The 24,076-nt window shown below is 38.2% G+C and overlaps 2 protein-coding genes across 3 annotated transcripts; one reads left to right on the top strand and one right to left on the bottom strand.

The window, feature by feature from the left end:
• Positions 1-6,109: 6,109 nt before the first annotated feature.
• Positions 6,110-13,458, bottom strand: blk (BLK proto-oncogene, Src family tyrosine kinase). Of its 2 annotated transcripts, XM_062437016.1 has the most exons (14): positions 13,376-13,458; positions 12,090-12,176; positions 11,826-11,913; positions 11,650-11,680; positions 11,179-11,272; positions 10,972-11,070; positions 10,774-10,877; positions 10,461-10,610; positions 9,936-10,088; positions 9,656-9,835; positions 9,004-9,080; positions 8,041-8,191; positions 7,161-7,292; positions 6,110-7,027 (listed from the first exon to the last, which is right to left on the bottom strand). In XM_062437016.1, the coding sequence occupies exons 3-14, from the start codon at positions 11,910-11,912 to the stop codon at positions 6,825-6,827; spliced, it is 1,461 nt and encodes a 486-aa protein (XP_062293000.1). In that variant the 5' UTR covers position 11,913; positions 12,090-12,176; positions 13,376-13,458; the 3' UTR covers positions 6,110-6,824. The 2 variants fall into 2 exon arrangements, with proteins under 2 accessions (XP_062293000.1, XP_062293001.1); XM_062437017.1 differs by lacking the exon at positions 13,376-13,458 and having other exon boundaries at positions 12,090-12,186.
• A 3,644-nt stretch (positions 13,459-17,102) lies between these two features.
• LOC133998067 (uncharacterized protein DDB_G0271670-like) lies at positions 17,103-23,414 on the top strand. The gene is made up of 4 exons (XM_062437808.1): positions 17,103-17,196; positions 20,830-20,929; positions 21,101-21,242; positions 22,983-23,414. Exons 1-4 carry the CDS (start codon positions 17,103-17,105, stop codon positions 23,412-23,414), a joined length of 768 nt encoding a protein of 255 aa, XP_062293792.1.
• Positions 23,415-24,076: the final 662 nt, after the last annotated feature.

Below are 24,076 nucleotides of genomic sequence, written 5' to 3'. Positions count from 1 at the left end.
GCTCCCCCTTCTTTACTTTGCATTTTCTCTGTAAAACTCAATCATCCTTTAATTTGAATGGGCTTCCACAGAGTTCCTGAAGGGCAGGCTTAAAAAATACCAAAAATAACCTCACCTGGCATGAGGAGAGACTCAAAATGTTAATTGCTTGGTGTTCAGCGCCCAGTAAAAAAAACTTTAGTAGGCAGGGATTTTATTAAGCGACTACAGATATGGACTGTTTATGGTTCAATTTGTCCATCGTCCTGATGGCTCTCAGGTACTTAACAGTGTAAGGTTGGAAACATTATATTGAATGACACCATGCAAGTCCAAAGAGTTTTCTGGCATGGACATGAAGCAGTTAGTTAAAGCATTAGTCACCATTTAGTAAAGTGGCATGATGGGATAAAAGCATGCTAGGGTTAATTATGTATATTAACAAAACTCTGAATGCAAAGCAAATGTTCCTCTTAATTTTCCTCTTTTTGACACTTAAAAACAGGCCAATAGAAAGTGTGTTAAAAGATGCACCCATTCAAGGTCAAAGCCATATAAATGAATATTTATTGACAATTAGTACACAAACCACTAGGAGAAGGGAGGTGGTGACAGCAGGGATCTTTAAAGGGCTGCATACTGATCAGGGATAATCAGCTATTTTGTTGCTGAGGTAAAAGAATACTCATATTACCATAGCAAAAGATATCACTGTAGCTCTTACATAAGTCTGCAGCCATAATAAGTTTAAGTAAGTGTTTTACTGCTGAGTGAAAGGTTTATGGGATTTTATGGAGTTCATTTAGCCGAGATATAAATGTTCCAACTCATACCAGAATTCATTCATTAGTGTGATTCTGTATAAGAGTCTCTTCTCAGTGGAGACAGGGAGCCTAAGAGAGACCACTGAATGGTCACATTTCAACCCATCTTGCGTAGGCTAACAATATCCTTTAGTACTTTTTTACTGCACCAGCGCACATATAATTAAATTTCCCTCTAGTTATAGGTGCCCTTGACTCATCATTGAGCTCAACCATGGTGGTAAATTACCAGATACATTTGGCGAGGGGGGGGGGGGGGGGGGGGGGGGTGCACTTCATGCTACATCTTGGCTTTAAGTCTTCCTACAGTAAATGAATTGACACAGACTCATACATCAAGAGAAAATATCAATCTAGCAGATGGTTACCTAAATCCTTCCCCCATCTGCCCAAGGAAAGAAAGCATGCATCCATAAATTTTGCCCCTGTGTGCAGATTTCTTTTGTATTGGCTTCATCAGAGAAAATGCCATTAGCATAGTGGCCTCTAAATTAAGACTTGTAAGAAGGAAAGAGAACCAGACACCTGAATGGATTTTAATACTGTACAGCATAGCCAAGTTAAAAAAGAGGCCCTGTTTTCTTGCTCATACTTTTTCTTTTGGTGTATGTTTGGTTTGTAGTTAGTCACTAAGTATGGAAAGAAACAGTGGAGTAGTATGTTTTTTGTCTTCATATTATTGGGAAATATTAACATCAACAGTAGAGTCGTTCTCAAGGAAGCTAGTGTCAGCAGGAACATCTGTATATGGCACATGATTTCACTGAGCGTGACACTAGAAAGGTGAACTTTGTATTTAGCTGTGTTTTTACCTAAAGTGTAAATACATAATTTTGAAATCTAATACCTTAGTCTGAGAAACCAGGACTGGTTAAATCAATTTTCTGGAGAACTCTGGAGACTATTGACCTCCATCATTGTGTATTGATTTCCAGAGGAGTTCAGTGTACAGTGCAGAAATCTGGCCCAGTAGCTGACATTTTATGGTCATAATGTGAATTTACTGTACAGAATAGAACACTTACATTTCTGTACATCTCCTAAATAACATATAGATACTATTTTGACCAAATATATGTCTCTAATATAGATGTATCTTTGTTAAAGCCTGAAGGATTTAGCTAATCTGATTTGTCATAAAGAGAGATTATTTGTATTGTGGTACCATAATAATGCCACCACTATCTTGTCAATCTTAGTGGCATTTACAGCAGCAATAAGAGATTTTCTTGTCCACTTATGGGCATCTAAACAAACTGTGAAAACAACATTGACAAACAGTCACATTAAAAACTTTCAAACAGGTGCCAGTTAAGTCATCCAGAAGACATGAAGCAACATTTTTGAGGTGTGTTTCTGTCCACCTGATAGACATAATTGCAGTGTTCATTCTCCTGCTAAGCCTGTTTTGCTTTTCACCAACTCCTGATGGTAATATTTGGCTCTTTAGCCGAAAAAATGTTCCCCCATATTCACCAGCTAGTCACTAGCTTTGTCTGTCTGCTGTTACTGTAGGTGCTGGGCAGCTGTAATGTAGTCAGTTTATCTTCCAAGAAAATATATTGTTAGTGACTCCACACACTCAAATTGAGCATACGGATTCATGTTCCCTAAATAAACTTCCAGGATATGTTGTATATATAGTATGTTGTATATATAGAGAGAGATACATCAGCCCTCAGTAACTCTTACTACATAAATCCTTACAACACAAGAAAACATCCTGTTTCCAGGACTCAGCTGGGCAGCAGTTATTAAACTAAACTCTCAATCTTGTCTCTGACTTTCTGTGTTACAAGAAAGAAAATTAATTTTGTATTTTGCATTGAGCAGATGTATTGATAAGAGTTAAGGGAATAAATATTTGTATTAGGGAGCAGAACCCATACATTTAGGTATAGTGTTTCCAGAGTGAATGAAAGCAGCAATCAGCTTTACTCTTTTTTTTCCAAGTTGGAGATTGGATTAATTAATTGTGACTATAGCCTCATTACATTCATGAATGAAATTTGTGAATTGTTTAGAGTTTATAAGCCCTGTAGTCATCCTCTTTGACACTTTACAAATGCTCATTTGGCAAAATGTTTTGTAGACATCTTCTGTCATCATTTCAAGAGCTCTCACATCTGTTGGACCAAACACTCTTGATTGATGGACCCCATTAATTTAATGACATCAAAGCCCGGGAGAGAAAATATGTTTATGAGGAGCATAATGCCAACTGAACACCACTGAAAACAGAAACATTATTGGAAGATGAAAGCACATCTCTTTTCATCTGTTGTGATGTGCTCGTTTTTATCCCAGCAGACAGCGCAGGGTTATCCTCACAAGATGCTAATGATGTGTTGCCTTCTCCAGGGATCAGCCATCAATCTGTGTGCAAGCCACCGTTTCCCGTCATTATTCCTCCAAGGCAGCAGTGATGAACAAAAGAAGGGGAGAGGGTGATTAGGCCCCCCAACCTTTACCCAACATGTCTTGTCATCTTGTGTCAACATCACAGCTCATTTCAAGGTGAGGGTGCTTAGCAATCATACCACAGTGTGAGACTTATTAATGGTTGTTGCTTCACATCATCAGCTGAGAGACTGATGTTATTATATGTGCCTCTGGGGCAGGTTTGGAATACAGTGAGCAAATATTAGCTCTGTCCAACTTACATTCCTCATCTTTTTTTACCGGGTTATATTTGGTTATGCTCTCAGAGGTAAACAAAGATGAATGCATAAACAGATAAAAGATAAAAGAAAAAAATCTTAGAGAAGTATAATAGAAGGATTTCGTATTTTTTCTGTATAAATATTCATTTTGAACCTCTGAGGTCAAACACTTTTAAATTAAAGCTTAGCTATTCTTAAATGTCCTTAGTACAAACTCCACCTCTGCTTTTAATGCAAAGAAAGCCATACAATTAGGCAGATAAAGACCAAATAAATACTGATTACTGTGATAGGATGGTTACAGATCTCTCTCCTCCACTATATGACTCAGACCACTATGTATGTTGGACGTGGGCTTGAAAATAGCCCCAAAAATGATTGAGAAGGACCATATCTATCACCCAGATACATGTGCATAATGCTATTTGGAGGGTGTGCAGTAGGTTTTTCCCCTGCTGTCATGGTGAATCATGCCTGCCAGTTTACTATTTAATGCAAACACAGAAACAGAAAGTAGCAACATTTATGTTTGTTTTATATAAATATAAAACAAAATATTAACACTATAAATACATAATGTAAAGCTTGAATTTACAAATTGCTCCTATTATGTGTTTTATTTTACTGTTGCTTTTTTTTTTTTTTTAACCAATGAGAAATACCTTAATGGAGAAATTGGAGAAGTACTCACCATGAGTGTTTAGTGTGTGAAACTGTGTGACACTGACCTCTGCAGGATGACAAGTGTATAGCTAGCCATCTCAAAGTGATCACTTTTCTTGTCTGCTGTCTGACAAATTGTCTGATTTCAAAATTTCACATTTTCTTCTAACTGATGTGTAGGTATTTTCATTTGTTTTGTCAGGAAATGACTATGAGGAATAATTCATTTTTATAATTTATGGAAATATATACAGTATGTTACTGTACCAAGACATCACAGGCATTAAACAGTCTAAACTGCTATTCAACTGTGTTTGTTGGCATTCATGAGACAGGTTGATTGTACAAATACTGACAATGTGGCAGCTATCTGATACTGGGATGTATCTAATGGAATTAATGTATCCTATAGGAGATTCATGCAGCACTTACTGTTGATACAGGCCCTCCTGTTGTCGTGTCAGCTGGAAACCCTCCAAAGTTCAATTTCAGAGTGTATTTTTAAAGAAAGCCTTTAGCTCACTCCTATTCAAATCTTTTCAAATGCTTCTACATATTTATTAAACGCATACCTCTAAGCATATGGGAGAGATAGCACTCAGCATGATGATAAAGTACATTTTTATGTGCGTGTGTGTGCTGGTGATGTTTAATTCAGTAACAGAAAAGTTAAGGTCTCCCTCCCCTTCTCTAAACCAAACTCTTTTATCTGTGTATCTCTACAACCAAATACCAAGCTAATATTTTTCTGCCAGGAAAAATGTGAAGACCTCAACCAATTTAGCGTGTGAGGGCGTTCTCTTTGTGTGGCATTTAAGGAATGCTGACTCACACTTCCTGTTTCCTGTCCATTCAGGAAATGGCAGGGTTTAACCCCTGACTGCCGTGGCCATTTCACTTTATCTTTAAGATACTGTCTGCACCCCCCAGGGATGGTTTAGTTAAAACTGCTGTAATTTTGTTGGGTCAGTTGTTTTTAAAGGCTTCCTGCAGGCTACTGTAGTGTTCCGCTATGTACTGAGGGAAACTGAGGGAAGCGTACTATGATACAGATAATTTGTTAATAATTACTACACTGTTGCACTTTCCACTATGCTTGTGCTTGATTCAAAATCATATTAAAATCCCAGACTTTCGTTTGGTCTCCATTCTGTGAGTGATTATGTGTGATAATGATTTTTGTACGAGACATCCTGTGCGTGCAAACCCCCTTTTTAAGCTTGTTTCATTTTTAGTACCTTTACGATGTCACACTGTCAAATTTTAAAAATCAGTTTTAAAAGTCAATTTTAAAATGTGCCCATTGTAGAGCTTTAAAGGATAGTTTCACCATTTTTTAAAGTCTATTTTAAGACAACACTCAGGTGCCCAAACGAACAACAATATGCGTTTTTCTTGATGCAAGTATTGCACTTCTTCATACAGGCCATTAAGAGATCCACTTTCAATGTAAGTGATGGGTGATAAAATCTAGTCTTCGCATTGTGCAAAAATTATAAAATAAAAAATGCAAAAAGTACAATTGAAGTCATTCAAATTAGTCAAATAAAAAATCAATAGTATTTTCCTTTTTAGTGAGAAATTCAATCTTTTTGTTATAATCCTTCTACTGCAGCTCAACAGGAAAACACTGTCTGCCGAGAAACTAAGTTTTACTAAAAAGACTTTGAAATATATCCTCTTCTTTATTTAAATAACTCAGGTGGCTGAAGCCACAAATTGTCTTCAAATGAAATTTTAAATACATCTTGGCTCAAAACAAGGACTGGAGATTTTCCCTTATCATTTATATTGTACATGCATTAGGAGGAAATCTTCTAATAGCCAGTACGAACAGAGCAAATGATTGCAGCGAGCACAACCTGTTTCAGTCTTTATTTGGGCACCTGACCTGTTTTTTTAAGACAGACTTGAGAAAATTGTGAACTTGTCCTTTAATCTTTTTAAATGTATGATAGAGATGTTCAGATTCTCCATGAATTGATTCACCCTTTATGACAAATTTTAAACAGCAGCCCGTGTAACATTGCTTTAAACTGTATGAGTGATGGTACAGTGCTTTAATCAAGACAACTAGAATGAAATACAAGAACAAGGCAAATCTCTAAATAATGTAAATATTTTAATTTACCAAAAAGAAAAAAAATAGTACGCAAGTATAAATTCTCATAAAAAAAGCCCTTTGTTTCTAAATATCAGCTGAATGACAGACGGAATAAAGAAAAAGTGCAAAGTATCGTGCTTGTAATCTCAGGCTGCTCGTTTCTGTACCATGTAAATATTTAATCTGCAACTTTACCTGTTCTGACTTCCCGGGGTCCAAAGGCCGTTTTACTGTATGCATGTATTTGTATTTCCGTATCATGAGTCCTCATGCTCTGTCATGAAGGGCAGGAGCCTTCAAAGGCAATAATAAAGTCAGTGTAATAAAACTACGTATTTGAGGTTTGGAATGTTGCTTTCTGACTTTGCAGTGATCATTGACATTCTTTCGAATGCTCAAGAGACAGAAGAAGCCAAAACAGCTTTTTACATTCACTTATAAAACAGGCATAAAAAAGATATGTCCATTTCTCTTGTTTAAAAAAATAAATTGTATGAGTCATAAAGATGTTTGGTTGATCCTCTATCCATTCAAGTCTCTCTTCAGGCCTTTTTATTGCCTCCGGTAAACAACAGGAAACATTTTCTTCAGTCACGGGTGCATCTCATATTGTCCCTCCGTGGCGATAAAGAAATCGTTGAGTATGTTTTGCAGAAATTCAAATGTTGGCCGGTCGTCAGACTTCTCCCTCCAGCACATCATCATGATATCATAGAGTTCTGCTGGACAGCCATCTGGACACGGCATCCTGTACGACCTGTCCAGGCACCGAATCACCTCCGGGTTTGTCATCCCTAATTAGGAAAAAGAAAATGTAACTCTCTTTTAAAGATGATATTAATTAATTATAAGGTGTCCTTTGTAATGTTAGCTTTTTTTTTTTTTTTTTTTTTTAATCTCTCTTTAATTATTTTTCACTTCTTGTACCTGGGTATGGTATCCTTCCATAGGTGATTATTTCTGTTAGGAGGATCCCAAAGGACCAGACATCTGACTTGATGCTGAATGTGCCAAAATTGATGGCCTCCGGGGCCGTCCATTTGATGGGAAATTTAGCACCTGATTATCAGAAAGAGGGTGATAGAAAGTGGAAGAAAATTGTGTTAATGTAGAGGGTGTTGACTGTAAAGATGGGTGTGTTTGTGTCTGTGTGTGTGTGTGTGTGTGTGTGTGTTGGGTGACATGAAGGCATATAATTGAGATCACAGAGATTTGATTACCGGTAGACACCTTCCAACACCCGTTAAACCTCAGTATGTAAAAATGTTGTTTCCGAATTGAAGGTATACTGCATCATGATATATATGTATTACTATCATTACATTTTAAATGACTTGTACCATGATGGAAGATTTTGTCCATATTGCACGCCTATATTCTTGGTTAAAACCCCAGCATATTGCCAGAATAATTGTTGAAATAATATGCATCTAATTTAAAGAGATGAATCCATTCAGGGCTGTTTTGGTGATTTTAGAACATTTTGGGATATATATTTTCTACAATTAACAATCAACACATGATGGGTATTTTATAGGATGATTCCAATATTTGTAGACTGTGTGTATTTGATTCTAGGTAATCTGGAGAATCTTACAAAAAAAACATTTAGACCTTTATGTTGCTGGAGAGGGGAAAACAATAACTACTAAAAATCCATTATCAACCTACATTTTGGTGTCTGGTCACAATTGTCTAAATAAGTTGAGAGGTGAATTATACTCATGACCTCAGTATTTATAAAAACCTTTCCTATGGCCCTTTAAGCATTTCATGTCTGATGTGAGAATCGCTGTCCATACTGCACCTTCTTGAGCCGTGTATTCTGACTCGATGATCCTAGCCAGGCCAAAGTCTGCTATCTTGCAGTGCAAAGTCTCACTGACCAGTATGTTTGCAGCACGCACGTCTCGGTGGATGTAGTTCTTTTTCTCGATGTATGCCATGCCTTCAGCAATCTGCAATAAAAGAGAAGAGAGGAATATTGGAAACAGCATTTCAGGGCAAACAGATCAAGGGAAGTCAAAAAATAAACTTAATTTAACGCCTCTCTGAGTGTGATAAGTTAATTAAAAAAATGGTATATGAAGTTTTCATACACATGTGTCTTTTATCTCTGATCAGTGTAGAGCACATGCATATATCGCAGCTACAGTATGTGTACATGTGTATGTGTGAATACTTTCATTTATGTGATAATAATGGCAACAAAATGAGCTTAACAGGATATGCCAGCTCTCAGGAAGCCAAAATGCTTTTTTTGGAGGAGAAAAAGAGTTCTGGGGGAGCTCAGTGTAGATGGAAAAATAGCATGATTTCCTGTCCGGATGTTAATAATTGACGTAGGGCGAGGCTTTCAAGCCAGACGAGCAAAGCCTCACCACAAAAACCACACAGCCACTGCTGACAGTTTCCACGTGTATTTAGATGATGACTGGTGTCAAACTCTATACAGTACTATAACTGACATTCAAGGTGTAACTGTTGAGCAGCAACTCTATAAATAGATTTTGAGGTCAGTGGGGATTGTTAGGAAAATCTGTTAGATAAGGTGAAATCAGTTAATTAAATGCTAATGACGTTAGTTTTGTTGCAAACAAAAGAGTTCAGAGATTAAAAGTTGTTTAGCATTGCGGAAGCCCTCATGGGAAAAGTGAAAGAACACATCTCTGCATTTAGTTAATACTCTGAGAAGAGGCTTTCATTTTATCACAGAAAAGGGCACGTAAGCAATGTGATGAAAACATTTCATTTAAAGTCACTTTCCTACCTGTGCTGACATGTCGATCAGCTTGTTTAGCTTTAACTTTTTTCCTTCGTCTGTTTTAAGAAAGTCAAGAAGACATCCTGTAAAAAAGAAAAGCAGAAGTACAACTCTATTAATATAATGAGCGAAAGATAACGAACATATTGCAATTTTGTGGAAACCTATCACAATAAAGACATGTTTTGGTCTTGTATGATGGAAGCAACTAGACTTGTGTGACCGAGTTTCAATTGCAGTGTTGCATTGAAGGTGCAGTCATTGTTTTTTAAAGCGTTTGATGTCTTTCAGTTAAGAATGTTGAATTTTGATGAATTTCTGTGGTAATTTTTTGACTCCACCTCCCCAACAAACTGGTTGTACAAAACACTACTTAATTAAATTACCCCAAAATTGAATTCTCAAACACAGTGTCATAAATTGAATAGTATAAACTTCACTACAAAGCTTGCCTTATTGTCAACATATTACATTCGCCTTATTGTGACTGTGTATATTTAACTCTTTTGAAGAATTGAGTAAGAAAACTTGAGTTATTAATACAAAGACTCCTAACATTGATCTGTAAATGGTTTGATGACAACTTTAAAGCACGCATTTATGTTTTTGCTGGTTACTGTTTCTGTTAAGGCATCAAAATAATGTATTGCTTTCTTACCATTGACCATAAACTCTGTGACAATAAGAATGGGCTCCACAGTGACCACAGCATGAAGTCGCACCAGTCGATCATGCTGCAGCTGTTTCATCAGGTTGGCCTCCTGAAGGAAGGCTTCAGGCGCCATGGTGCCCTCCTTTAAGGTCTTAATAGCAACCTTCTGGGTGTTCTTATAATAACCTGTTGTAGGAATTGAAACAGGGGTGCTTAACAAACTGTACTTTACTCACAGACATGACAGTGTTGCCAATGACAGGATTAATTGTTAGCTTTCTCTCACCCATCCACACTTCTCCAAATTGCCCGGCCCCCAGCTTCTTCACCATTTTCACCGTCTCTCGGGGAATCTCCCACTCGTCCTGTGCCCATGGCTGCTGGGGTGCTTTAGACTTACAGGGAGCATACAGCCGCTGACACAAACCGTCTGCTGTACCTGCACCCAAACATGAAATGATCTGCTCTCTTTGCTGTCGTGCTAAATTCAGTTATTCAAACAGTACATTTCTACTGAGTGTTTGTTTTCCTTGAGTCATTTTAAAACTTAATTTGTGTGTATGTGTAAGTACTGCTTTTTGACAGGTTGCTGAGCATTTTCAGATTTGGCCTTCTTATCTTGTGGTTTAGTCAGAGGAATGGAAAGACTATCACTCCCCTCACAGGAAGTATACAAACGCATCACAAGGGTCTAACTTCAAAGTGACAGCAGACATGTTATAGTTCACAGCAGTGAACTGAATCTGAGTCCTACTTCTTGTTTAAAGAATGTAGCTCTTAAACATGTTTAACATTGCAGTTCATTACTTACGAGTGTAGTATTTAACCAGCTCCTGTAGAGATGGGAATGTTTTGGAGGGGGAGATGTAGAAACCACCTTTGTCCATACTGCGAATCTTGTAGTGCTTTACCACATCTCCTTGTTCTTGTACTGTATCTCTGACTGACAGTGAGAAGGACCCTAATGTAGGGAACACAAATACATTTTACCGTTACACTTACACAAAGGTTTAACACTTGAACACCCAACTGAGGTTTTAAATTCAACGCTTTCCTCAAATGCACCGTCACAGACATTACAGATCTGCAGGGCATCCAAAAAAAGACATAATGACGGTATTCACCTGCAGAAGTCTCACTTTCTCTGACCAGGAAGGCGCCTGGTTTATTTCCAGGTGCTAAAAGCAGTCGCTCAGTCTCTTTTCTACTTATGCCCTTGAAAAACCATCTGTGGAGGAAAGAACCACAAAACACACATTGTGTAATTATTCAAAGAAATGTATTTAATGTTTTAATGAGTGGTGTGTTTAATAGTTTCTTACTTTTCCACCTCCAGTGTATCTGCTCTGGCTACATAATTACATGGTATGAAGCCCTCCTGTCCGGTCGCCACAGATTGAGCCAGCCACCATTCTCCATTTCTTACAAACAGGACAGAGATGTCAGATTACTCCCTCAGTTTAGAAGTACTGAGTAGTAATTTTCTTTTGCTATTGCTAGATTAAAATGACTAAAACAATGATACTTACTCTTGCAAAACTTTAATTTTGTCTCCCTTTTTGAAAGGTAGATCGCTGTCATTGGTCGCTTTGAAGTCATGTTGTGCGATAAATACAGTGTCATCTAAAGACAAATAGAGCAAACAGCTGTTTCAATGAAATAATCTGCCAATGATACTACAGTAATTTCATTTTATTTACTGTCATTGGTGGTCTGTTGAGATTATCTTGTGTTTTGGTTTAGCTGCTACTCTGGACATGAAAATTAAGTGGAAGCATGCAGCATAAACATACACTTAAAAGAGAGACTTTCTTTAGTGGACAATCTCATCTTTTCCCCAGAAGAGAACAGAGGAAATCCTATAGAGATTTTAATCGGTAAATGTAGCCTCGTCTTACTGCTACTGGTGTCTCTCTGCATAGCAACAGTCAGCTACATGAACACAGGCCTGTTATTTTTTCTGTAGACAGTTTTTATAATGCGTGGTGTTCAGTGATTACCGTTATCAGTGTAGGTGTTTCCACTTCGTACCTAAAAAACAAAATAACATGTTTTTAAATATTCAAAATACACTTTAAATCAATGAAAAACAAATCAAATGAATCTAGACTAATTTTAAGTACAGGAAATGACTATACTTTTAACTTAAATAAGTGAAGCACTTTCATCTACTTACGATGTGATTTGACGTGAGAGAGTTTTGTTTCCCTTTGTAGAGACTGTCATCTTTTACTTGTTTCTGACCACTGCAAGCGCAGCCCATTCTGAATGTGTAAAAGAAATTGTTCTCTTTAGTTAGACAGACTTCTAACAAGATTCACGTAATATAATATACAGTTCTTTCTGTATCATACTGTGCAGTTCATTTTAAATGATCAAATGCAACTTCTCTTGCTCATAAGCTCACATAGTTACAGCATTTCAATTTGTATGCTCTTACCTGATAAAGCAGATGAGCTCTACTGAAGCTGTTTTCAGTCTCCACTCCTCCCACTGCTGTGCCTGGTCTGTGAATTCATGCCCAGTGCTGAAAATGAACTCAATTCATTTAAAATTGCTAACTGATTGGAGTACTTAAATGTTTTCTGAGTTACAAGTGCACTTCAAACAAATTGACCCTTGTTTGGGGAAGTGGAAAATGTTTTCAGCTTTATATAGTTTCATTTGCATGTCAGGTTAGTGATACAGCCAAACAACCATGTTGTGGTTAAAAATAGAGTACAATAAAGTGCTAAAACTGAACTGATACGTGGAGGGAACATAACTTTGCAGTGATCTCTCACTGTTTGTGTCAATGTGAGTAATGGTGCACTTATTATACAACTAATATATATAGTTTTATAAAGCTTTCTTATATGGTTACCTCTTTTTAAAGTTACATGTATAATCACTTAAACCAAATGGTCCTATGAATACATGTATGAGCAATTTTCCACCACATTACCAATATTTGAATGTTTCCTGTTTATCATAGAAGTGAAGGTTTATATTTGTACATGTAAATTGGCAAGTTTGGTTGGCATAATTTGTACAGTAACACAACCAAAACCTTATCTGAACAGCATACTGCCGTCACATATTATCTCTCTGTTCATTGTTCACTGTTTTGCAGTCAGCTTTCTTGTAATTGTACAGTAATATGAACACTGAAAAATGATCATGCTTTTATTCGCCCATAAGAGCACATAGAAATCTTAAGACAACTCTTTAAACAGCTGTCATGATGACTGTACCAGAACTGTTAAAAATCCAACGATGTGTGACTGAAATATGTGCTGTTAAGTTAAAGTGTAACGTTGCTAATGAGTAGCAACACAAATATGTCTGTTTTCATGATAACTGAAAGAAATTGATCCTCACATTGACCTTAGCAACTGTACTTTTTACGTCACCTTTTTACGTTCCCATATACTAGGAATGATTAATTATTTAAATTATTGTAATTTAAACTTAACATTTGTTACCACATGTGTGGTTAACACTATGTTAAGACACATGTGGTAATATTCTATGTGACTTTGCGACAAGCTTATAAAACTCTACAAGTGTTCAACTGTAGAGCATTTCAGTGTTTTATTGTTAAATTCATCATAACAATCTATCAAAATGACTCCCTTTAATTCTACATTTTACACCTTCTGGTATGGTTGTAAATGTTACCGCCATAATTTCACTGTATCAACACTTCTATCATAAGTGTGTAATGTGAGATATAAACATACATACTTGAACTTGTCTCAGGCTTGTGTCTTCAAAAGTACTCCAGATGTGAATTGTCTTCAGTTCCCTTATTGAAAACTCAGCCTGTCAGTTTGTGACTCTGTCACTCTGCAAATTTTGTTTTTGAAGGTATCTCTCTGGCGCTCTCTCTCTCTGTCTCTCTCTCTCTCTCTCTCTCTCTCTCTCTCTCGGTCTCCCTCTCTCTCTTTCTCTCTCTCTCTCTCACACACACACACACACACACACACACACACACACACACACACACACACACACACACACACACACACACACACACACACACACACACACACACACACACACACACACCCACACAGAGTGACAACCAGGGCCTCCCCTAGGGGATTACATTGAGTTTACTGTAAGTATAGCCGTTAGTTTATTTATTTTGTGTTGTCATAAGCTTCCTTGCGTCTGTCAGAGATCATCTAACAATACAGTACACTGATCACTTGCTGATTTAACTCAAATTAATTTGCTTAAGTCAAATATTCAACTAGTTAATTGATGAGGTGAAGGTATGAAATTCATCTTTAGGGTTCAGACTCACGAATGCATCACAACCGAAGTTAGATTGATTAAATTAAATTACAAATAGAATAAAGTTTACTGAATAACAGGCAGCTATATTTCCTCTTATACCTTCATTATAGTTTAATTTTTTCAACTGCTACAAAAGAAAGAGACACAGAGGGTGTGAAAGAATTAGTGGACACTCCTTAATTTGTGTTAGGTTGTAACGTGGATATCATATACTATCTAAAGTACAAAAGAGCGATGTTGCATATGGGCCATGAGTGCAGACTAGTGTGGTTTCAGTGCTGGGTACTCATGTGTAAAAAGAGAAAGCGTGGTTTCCATGACATATTTCTCAGTTCCTCTGATGGTCTATTGTTTATCTCCACTAGACTTCTGTGTAACTTATGTGATACATGTTTACAGCAGCTCAGTGAAGCAGTACGCAGTCTGGACACAAGATGGGCTAACTGCTCTTGAAACCCTTTAACCGACAAATGGTGGTGGAGTTTCTGCGTACATGGCTATATAAATATTTTTTAATGATAAAAGTTCTAGTTTTGGCAGAATCTTTTAATGTAATAGTGATACCAGACCTTCCAATGATCTTATTTTCCCCCTTACTCCTCCTATTGCCAGTTTTTAATTCAGAGCTCAGTAATAATATGAATCTGATCTTATCTGCTACATTGCTGCCAAAGTTGAAATTTTCATTGTTTTAATCTTTTCAGATGAATGTGTCGAGGGGTGTTTCCTTGCTCCCTTATCCTTCTCTTCTCCAACTCTCTTTATTGTCTGCTGCTTTTGGAAGCATTTCTTTTCACTGTCACTTATTTTCTTAAAACACATGGTCAATTACAGTAAATATGGTATTCATGGTAAATACCAATGTTATTGTACTATAAAAAGAGTGTTCATTTGACCCAGAATATGACCTCACAGATTGTTTAGGTGTTCAAGCTTTTTGACACTAGTAGCAACACTCAAAACAAAATTTCTTATTGTAGTTTTGATACCTGTGGTATTGATTTGCAAGCCCCTACTTTTAGTGCTCTTTGACACTTACAAACTGACCTGTCCTTTGGTTTGATGGGTTTTTTGTTTTGTTTTTTACATGACCTCTGGATTAAAATAGCAAAAGTCAGCCAATTCTGTATGTACACCCTGATACATTTAGCAGTCTGTGGTTGAGGTTTACAGTACGTTGCATGCTTGTTGACATTCTCCACTTTTGACACTAGAGGGTGCAAACAGTCATGTTTTAAACCCTGACTCTCCTAAAGTAGGTTCATTTCAAGGCACTATGCCAGTTTCTCCCTAAACTCATGCTATGTCTAATAATAGATAACCCTTACATTGACCTCCTATATAAAAATCATTCAGAGTGTTGAACTTGAATTACTGCGTGATACTGCATATCTGTATCTGGTGCAGATAAGGCAGGGTGCGGATGTGAATGCAGATGCAAAGTCTGTCACATTGGGGAAAAGAAATGCAAGCTGATGTGCAGTCAATCCATCAAAGTATAACAATGCTTTGGGTTTTTCACACCATACAGTGTAGCTAACCAGGTCTTTCCTATTCTCACCACACAATGCGCTGAAGAGGGAATTCACCACTCTTCTTCAGCAATGGAAACAATAAACACCAAACAATATGTCCTTGAGTTATCTAGCAGTGATTATGACCCTTTTGTTTCTGGTTCACATGCTAAATTACTATGAAACGCTATTAAAATGAATCAAAGAACATTGTAAGGAAGATATCATTCACAGTATGTTGTAACCTATAAGTGCAGGGAACAATAAATCTTACAGCACCGGAAGTGTTTGTTTCCTATGGGGGGCTTTATACAACACGCAACGTGGGGATATTACTCTCTGGGCAACACTTCACAGGTTTTTGTTTGGACCACCTGTGCTGTGTGTGGGGATTGTGCTGTGCTGTAGTTCTCTAAAGGAACAACCTCACTTCACTGTACACACACACACACACACACACACACACACACACACACACACACACACACACACACACACACACACACACACACACACACACACACACACACACACACACACAGGCTGCAGGTGCATGGTGAGTGTTATTGAGTGCGTCCTGGTTACTAACTGCTGTTTCTCTTTATACTCCCTTCTTCTGGTTTTCCATCAGCCCTTGTTTTCTTCCCAGGGCTTGGCGGATGCTTGTGTACAGCTCTGTTGGGGTCCCCAGACATTGCATCCTGCCTGCAGAAGGGTCATAAGTGGCCCCACAGGATAACCTGAACAACGGTGGGAAAGAAAGGGAGCGTGGGTCTCCTTTAGTAAAGCAGTCGTGGTCAATTCTGTGCCAAAAGCATACATGCTGCCAATGAATGCTTTCTACTCCCATTTTAATGTGAGTGTGCGCTGCGTGTGACTGAAAATGTCTATGCATGTGTTTGCGCGTGTGGGTGGCCAAGCTGGAGATTTATTGAATAAAACATGCAAAATAAAACAAGATTATAAATTAATATTTACTAGAAGCTGTACTGTAATTGCTCAGTCAGTGGTCTTTCAGCACTTTTCAAAGCTTTGATTTATTCACACACTCACACACACACACACACACGCAAAGACACAGACACACACTCTTTCCTCAATTTTGATCCCCCTCTACATCACAAGAGGCCCCTCTTTGACTTCCTGTCTGTGTGGGAACCATTTCTATCCTCTGTCACACATGGATTGAGAGAAGGTCTCACTCCTGCATTTGACTTAAAAAGACAAGGTGATTGTCAATAAACAAGGAACAATTGAGCTCCCCAACGCATTCAACAGGCACTCCTGCTGTTCCTCTGGGACGTTCATGAGTTTTTAGGAGAGAGCTTCACTTTTCCTCTGCTAGATTGTCAGCACTGCAGACATCAAGCATGCTGCTGCAACTGGATTTTACTGTCAAGGCAGTGTTTTCCATTTTAGTATCATGATTGGTGATATCATGGTAAATGGGCTAAATTCAGCTTATTCTTTAATATTATTCTGTTTCTTATAACTTTTATGTGTAAAGTAAAACAATCAATTACTATTTTTCATAAGTGTGAAATACTGCCTCTTCCTCAGCCTTTGTTTAAAACATCTGCAGTTGGGTACTGTATTAATGGAGTTGGTAGCAAGTGTGTGCAGCTGCTCCAGTGGTGAGTTGCTGTGAGGTAAACATGACTGAGGGAAAGCCCCATATTATTGTGCTCCGGATGACGCTCCTCACTCTTCCAGTGTTTACCGTGGAAATAACTCTGTGCCAGCAAGCAGGTGCTTCCTCAAATGCTCTTTACTTTTCCTGAGGATTAATTTAATCTCAAAAAATCAAACTTCAGTATGGCATTTTTATGAAAAAGGTAATGAAAAATGTAGCTAAAAGAGGAGTGAAAATATTATATTTCATTTCATTTCAGTTTTTGATTTATGCAATATTTATTACTAATTATGGAGTCACATTTCCTCCTCAAGAAAACAATGTTTCATTATGTTCACAGATCTACTTTCACATGAATGCGGTCAGCCAGCGCCATGAACCTGATGACATAACTACAGTTTATATGGGCCTGTTTATTTGAGACTATACTCTTACTACTGTATTTATTAAACCCCTGAGAGGAAGATGATTTGTTTTGAGTGAAACAATAAATTGGAAGGCAAAAAGGCAGACGTTCAAATAATAAATAAAGAATAAATAAGACTAATGCCAAAAAAACAAAAATGTGCCCCACCCACCCAGGAGTTTTCACCTAGCATGTTAGATAACTCAAACATGCAGCAGACATTGAGAAATACTGGCCAACTGACAAATTATCTTGGTCTTTAAGTTTGTAAGTCCTCATCTTTTGAGAAAAACAACAACTTTTAGCTTTTGGCTGCTACTTACTAAATTGACCAACCACTTTGGGGATGCACAAACAAATAATGATTTATCTTAACTTTAAGTATGGAATGCTTTCTGTGCTTGCTAACAGGATAAATTATGTCAATTCAATGTGTTTTGGTCAATGGTCCTTGAATGATTGTTGGCATTACGCTAAGCTTAACATGTTCTCAACAATCTTTTTCTTTTAGCATTAAGTCAGTTAACAAGCTACTTCTAAAAAATTACATTTAAGTTCCAGGCTGTACTAGTGGACTGTTGCATGCAGGCTTCACAATCAGTAGGATGGACTTCAGAGGCCACATGACATGTTCTTGTCTCAGGAAAAAACCATGGGAAGTGTGGCCTGCACCTCAGTGGTGTTATGCAGTCAATCAGAGTGACACCAATTATGTATGTCACATAATCACAAGAGACTGCAAATGGAAACTCAGGGTAAGGCACATCCATCAGCTCTGTCTAATGGGGCTCACTATAGAAGGAGAATGAATGAAGTCTCAATAGACAGCCTCACGCACCCACTCACCATACCTTCCCACAGAAGTTGATTATCCCTGTGTATGGGGTAGCTATTAGGTTTTCAATTGTCTTGGACAGTTCTGTAAATTTTGAGTGGCTTTGGATTCATAAAGCAGAAAGGCTCCTATGTGTTCCCTGTGCCAACAGCTGTGTAGGAGAGGATGTTATTACAGACCCCCCCAAAAGTCCTCCCATTACCTACAAATTTAGTTCTCTTAATGATTTGTAATAAAATGGGCTCCAGAATCTCTGGATGACACTGTTGATCAATGGACAGTGTTCAATATCATTACTGTGTATATTTGCATTTTATGGAATTTTACACAGTTTAATCCTTGCATACTGTTTGGGTCAGAGTTGACCCATTTTGACATTTGAAAATTGTAAAAGCACCCTACATGACATTCAAAAGACATTAAGCCTGACATTTTTTGACTGTTCCAAAGGTGGCCCAAAATATACAAGACTGGAAATATTTCAAAATTATTCATTTTTGTGAAGCTGGTATAATATAGGGTGTTAAGGATACTAAAATGGATTTTAAAGTCACTTGAGGGGACCAAATCAAGATAGAGGCTTGTTATGCGGAATCTTGAAACAGTGAAACTATAGATTGGCATGTCTGTGTATTTTTGTCATTGACACAGCAGGGACAGAGTTCAAGGGGAACCTTGACACTGTCACTATAATTGTGCTTGTTTTCTTCTCTTCTTCTTCCAGTATGTCCCTTGCCACATTTGTCAGGGTTCCCACTCAGATGGGCATCTGCACCTGCAAACAAGCCTATACAAAGTAACAAATCAAACCTATTAATTACCAGTCAACCAACATTGTAGTTGTCCAACATAGTCCACCCTATAGTGGAGGACAGCTTTCATAGGACTATAAAAAGTATCTGAGCCCCTGTTTCGCTGACTTGGTGGTGTGGAATGAATAATTAAGTGGATCTGTTATTCCAAGATGAAAAGGGAGACAGTGAGTTAAAAAGAAAGCATTAGAAGAAAATAACATAGACTAAATGGAGGAAAGGTCCTTGTGACTTCTCTCATGCAAAGATGACACCACCTTCCCCAGCAGCATCCACAATATGGATGCGTAATAAAAAATGAAGCCATTGTTACTGTCATAAATTACACCTGTGAAAAGAGTACAATTAAGAACACTATTCGAGGAGGTAATTGAAAATAAGCCTCATTACTGAAATGTAGCATGTCAGTGGCCAGACTTTTGTCTCTTTGATTGACATGTTTTACAAAATAATAAACACGTTTTTGTAGTACATTTAATTTCAGACACAATAAATACAGTACATTCAGCAAGGGTTATAACCTCTGTACACCAGAGAATATTGTATATTCTTACTGATACACTGATGAATGGTCTAAAGTACAGAACAATACGAGAGCCTGTAATGATACATAAAATCTTGTTGTGAATTTTGCTACTTTCCAGAGATTTTAGCTTATTAAATGTTCATGAAGTATACATATTAATTGAATTATTATGCGGTTACCTGATGGAATTGTGAAGCTGCTTACATCCAGACTCTTCAGATGTAACACCAAAATACTTCAATAAACTCTGAACAGTACTGTATTTGCACAATATTAACTTAAACATTCAAAATGAATAGTGTCAGTATTTTCTGGCTTTCCAGAAAAGTACAATATTATCTAAAAAGAAAAATATTACTTTTTATTATTTTTAATTTCAACATTGGAACCAAAACTCTTCAAAGAATACTTTCGATAAGATCAAACACAATTGTTGAGCAGCAAAAATGGTGTAAATATAGTGCAGTAATTTGACGAGAAACTACAATTCATGTATGTTGTTTTTAAGTATTTGACAACACAGTTGCAGATTCTGTCAAGTACTGCAAAGCATAGTTTATCATTAGCTCCATGCTCAGTCTGATGCTCCAAGTTGCAGTAACATGTAACACTCTATGACTTATTGTTCATTAAAATACTTTTAGTTCTGAACAAAGATAAATAAACATCCTACATTCAGTACATACATACTTTCAAGTTTTCAAGATTCCTCTTTCACATTAATGAATGAGCAGTATTTGTGCTTGTGTTCAGTACATTAGAAATGCTGGGTCAAAGTGCATGTATTACCTTAGGGCTTGTTAAACAAGAACTGTTAATAGTGCGTTATAAATTAGAAAAATCTAGATCAACTTTTTTGCTTGCTGCCCCACAGTCCTTGTCAGGTCTCTGACTTGAGACTGCTCACTATTTGTAGCTGTCATTTTCTACTGAAGACTCCTCTTTCCTCCTGTATCACATCCTCCATCACTTGTTTTCCTGAGCCTCGGCAGAGTCACAGTTTTTTTCAATATCACTAACTTTTTGACTCAAGTGTTGTAACTTCTTCAGGATTGCTTTTTTCAGTCTCAGAATCTTCAATGTCAGCATAAGCGCCATCCTCAGATTCTGCACATACTTTAAGGAAATTATCAGTTGGGATTAATATTTTTTCCTCGGCTACTCTGTTAGCTGTGTCTTCATTATCTGCCTTGCTGGGAACAAAAGCTTTCTCTCCATCGTCAGTTTCCTCCTCTGGTTCATCTGAATCTTCCTCTGCCTCATCTTCTCCGTCAGCTGATTCGCCCTGATTTCCACTCCAGTCTTTGGAAGTTTCAGTTTCTTCCTCCTCTTTTTCAGATGCTTCAACTTCTTGGCTTTGATTTGGAATACTGATACATTCACATTGCGTTACATTTGTCTCTGTTTGTTCTTCATTTTCTTCATATACACATTCTTTTAGTTCATCTTCTTCATGCACATCATTTTCTGAAATGTCCTCCTCATCATCCTCATCATCATCATCCTCATCATCATCATCATCATCATCATCATCATCATCATCGTCATCTGCCTTCAGTTCCATCACATCATCACAGCCTTCTGTTTCATCATTTGTCTCTGTTAAAGCTTCTTCTTGATGCTCTTCAGTCATGTCACTTTCTTTGCATGTTTGTTGTTCCTCCTTTCCTGCAGATACACCTTCTGTTCCAGCTTCTCCTCTACCGTCACTCCCAGTAATCTCACTCCCTGCCATGTCTGGCTCTCCTGATTCCTCTGCTGTTGTTTCACGTTCTTCAAAGTCGTCTCCTGTTGCAGTCTCTGTGCAGTCCTCATCTGTCGCCCCAGACTCACTGGGACTTTCATTTTCAGCAGATTCCTCCTCATTTTCAGCCTCTTCTGTATACTCTCCAGTTGTCTGACCTTCCTGTAGTTCCTCATTGTGAGATTTAGTATCATCTTCTTCATCCTTTTCTTCTTCTTCAATGACATCTTCAGTGGCAACACTGCCTGTTTTTTGTGATGATTCTGTCTCATTAACCTCTTCTCTCTGTGATCCGTCTTCAACTGTCGATACTTCCTCATTTTCATCTGTGACTATTTTATCCTCTTCTGCAGCCTCATTTTCCTCTGCTGTTTCATCTGCAGGCTCGTTTTCAAGCTTGGCTACTGAATGCTCTTCTCCTGATTCATTTTCATATGTACCTGTTGTAGTATCCTCTCCTCCTTCCGTCTCATTTACATCTGTTGTTGCGTCATTAACCGATGCACTTTCATCAGTGGCTGATTCGTTGCTCTCTTCCTCTGATTCATTTTCAGACCCAGCTTTGGAGCTTTCCTCTCTTGCTGATTCAGAAACAGCGTCCAAACATTCTTCTCCGTCTGTGGTTTCTTCCATTTCCTCTTCATTGGATTCATTATCAGCGTTGCCAATTTCTTCTTCATCTGAGTTGTCTTTTTCTGTGGCTGTGGCTGTTTCAGTCTCTTCCCTGGTGTCATCCACAACTGTGGTGTCTGTGGTCTCTTTTTCTACAACAGCTTCATCTTCAGTTGTTTCTGCTTCACCTGATTCTTTTGAAAGTTCTTCAGCTTTGGCTGTACTATTATTCTCATCTGCAGTTTCATCATCACCTGTATTCTCTACATAATCACTGTCATTGCTTGCAGCAGGCTCCTCCACATCTTCAATCACCCCTGCTTCCACAGCCTCCTCTTTGTCAGATTCGTGTTCAGATTCATGATCAGTTGTGTCTGCTGCATTTTCATCTTCAGCAGTGATGGCATGAGCTGTCTCTGCCTTTATTTCGTCCTCACTTGTGAGTGCTATCTCTTTTTCTTCAGCAGTCTCATCTTCAGTTGTTGTTTTTTCATCTGTTTCCCTCTCATCTGATGCAGACTCATCTGCACTGGTGGCTGGGATCTCTTCTTCCCCAGCTGCATCTTTGTCAGCTTCATGTTCGGTTGTAGCTGCCACGCCAGCCTCTTCAGAAGCCTCTTCTGCATCTTCAGCTTCATCTCCACTTGTGGCATATTTTTCTACAGCATTTTCATCTTCATTATTTTCTGCAGTTTCATCTTCATCATTAGTGGCAGCTGTCTCTTCTCCATCATCAACCATCTCTGCTTCCACAGCATCATCTTTGTCAGATTCGTCTTCAGTTGTGCCTGCCATATCAGACTCTTCAGCTTTGGTGGCTTCTGCAGACTCCTCACTTGTAACATCTTTCCCTTTTTTTAAAGCACTCTCATCTTCAGATGTCACTGTTTCAGATGGTTCCTTCGACACTTCACCTCTGGCATCATTTTCCTCTGCAGTTTCATCATCATTTGTGTTGATGTCTAAGTCTTCTGCAGAATCATCTTCACCAGTGGCCGCATCCTCAACCATGGCAGTCTCTTCTTCTACAGCCATGTCATCTTCAGTTGCTGCCTCATCTGGATCTTTCGATGACTCATCAGCTGTGGCTGTGTCATCGTTCTCAGATTCAGATCCATCTGCACTGGTGGCACAAATGTCTTCTTCATTGTTGACTGTCTCTTCTTCCAAAGCCTCATCTTTGTCAGATTCAAGTTCACTTGTGGCTGCCATTGTACTCTCTTCTGCTGCATTTTCATCTTCAGCTGTGGTAACTTCTGCAGCCTCTTCCATAAGTTCATCTTCGCTTGTGACAGCAATCTCTTTTTCTACAGCCATCTCATCTTCAGTTGTTGCTTCTTCAGCTGGATCTTTTGATGATTCATCAGCTGTGGCTGTGCCATCATTCTCATCTACATAATCATCTCCACTGGTGGCAGGTATCTCTTCTTCATCATTCACCGTCCCTGCCTCTAGAGCCTCATCTTTGTCAGATTGATGTTCAGATTCATCTTCTGTTGTGGCTGCCATATCAGCCTGTTCTGCTGCATTTTCATCTTCAGTAGTGTCTTTCATCAATTCGTCTTCACTTGTTATAGCAATCTCATCTCCGGTGTCTGCTTCTTCAGTTGCTTCCTTTGATAATCCATCAGTTGAGGCTGTATCATCGTTTTCTGCCTTCATCAGCTGCTCTGCATCTTTCTTAGGTGTTTGCTCATTTGCGGCTGTCCCAACAGACTCATCTTCTGCAGTTTTATCTTGATCTGAGTTGGCTTCAGAAATCCCTTTCTTTGATTCATCTTCACCGGTGTCAGCAATTTCTTTTTCTACAGCCGTGTCATCTCCAGTTGTTTCTTCTTCCAATGGATCTTTTGAGGATTCATCAGCTATGGCTGAGTCATTGTTCTCATCTCTAGACCCATCTGTACTAGCAGCAGACATCTCTTCTTTATCGTCAGCTGTCTCTTCTTCCACAGCCTCATCTTTGTCAGATTCATGTTCACTTGTGGCTGCATCACTGTCATTGCTTGCAGCAGACTCCTCCACGTCTTCAATCACCCCTGCTTCCACAGCCTCCTCTTT

This window comes from Scomber scombrus, chromosome 17 (genome assembly GCF_963691925.1).
Source record: "Scomber scombrus chromosome 17, fScoSco1.1, whole genome shotgun sequence".
Classification (NCBI taxonomy): Eukaryota; Metazoa; Chordata; class Actinopteri; order Scombriformes; family Scombridae; genus Scomber; species Scomber scombrus.
Note: the sequence above shows the minus strand (reverse complement) of the source record. Positions and strands in the feature narration are given on the sequence as shown.

Bases quoted from the DNA above. Each gene is read 5' to 3' on its own strand.
- blk (XM_062437016.1), bottom strand. From the start codon at position 11,912: ATGGGCTGCGCTTGCAGTGGTCAGAAACAAGTAAAAGATGACAGTCTC. The intron at 10,611-10,773 runs GTGAATACCGTC...TCCCTACATTAG, and splicing joins AGAAAGTGAGACTTCTGCAG to GGTCCTTCTCACTGTCAGTC. The intron at 7,028-7,160 runs GTACAAGAAGTG...TTTCCTAATTAG, and splicing joins TGGAAGGATACCATACCCAG to GGATGACAAACCCGGAGGTG.
- LOC133998067 (XM_062437808.1), top strand. From the start codon at position 17,103: ATGACTGAGGGAAAGCCCCATATTATTGTGCTCCGGATGACGCTCCTC. The intron at 17,197-20,829 runs GTGCTTCCTCAA...CTACTCTGTTAG, and splicing joins AACTCTGTGCCAGCAAGCAG to CTGTGTCTTCATTATCTGCC. The intron at 20,930-21,100 runs GTCAGCTGATTC...ACATTCTTTTAG, and splicing joins TCCTCTGCCTCATCTTCTCC to TTCATCTTCTTCATGCACAT.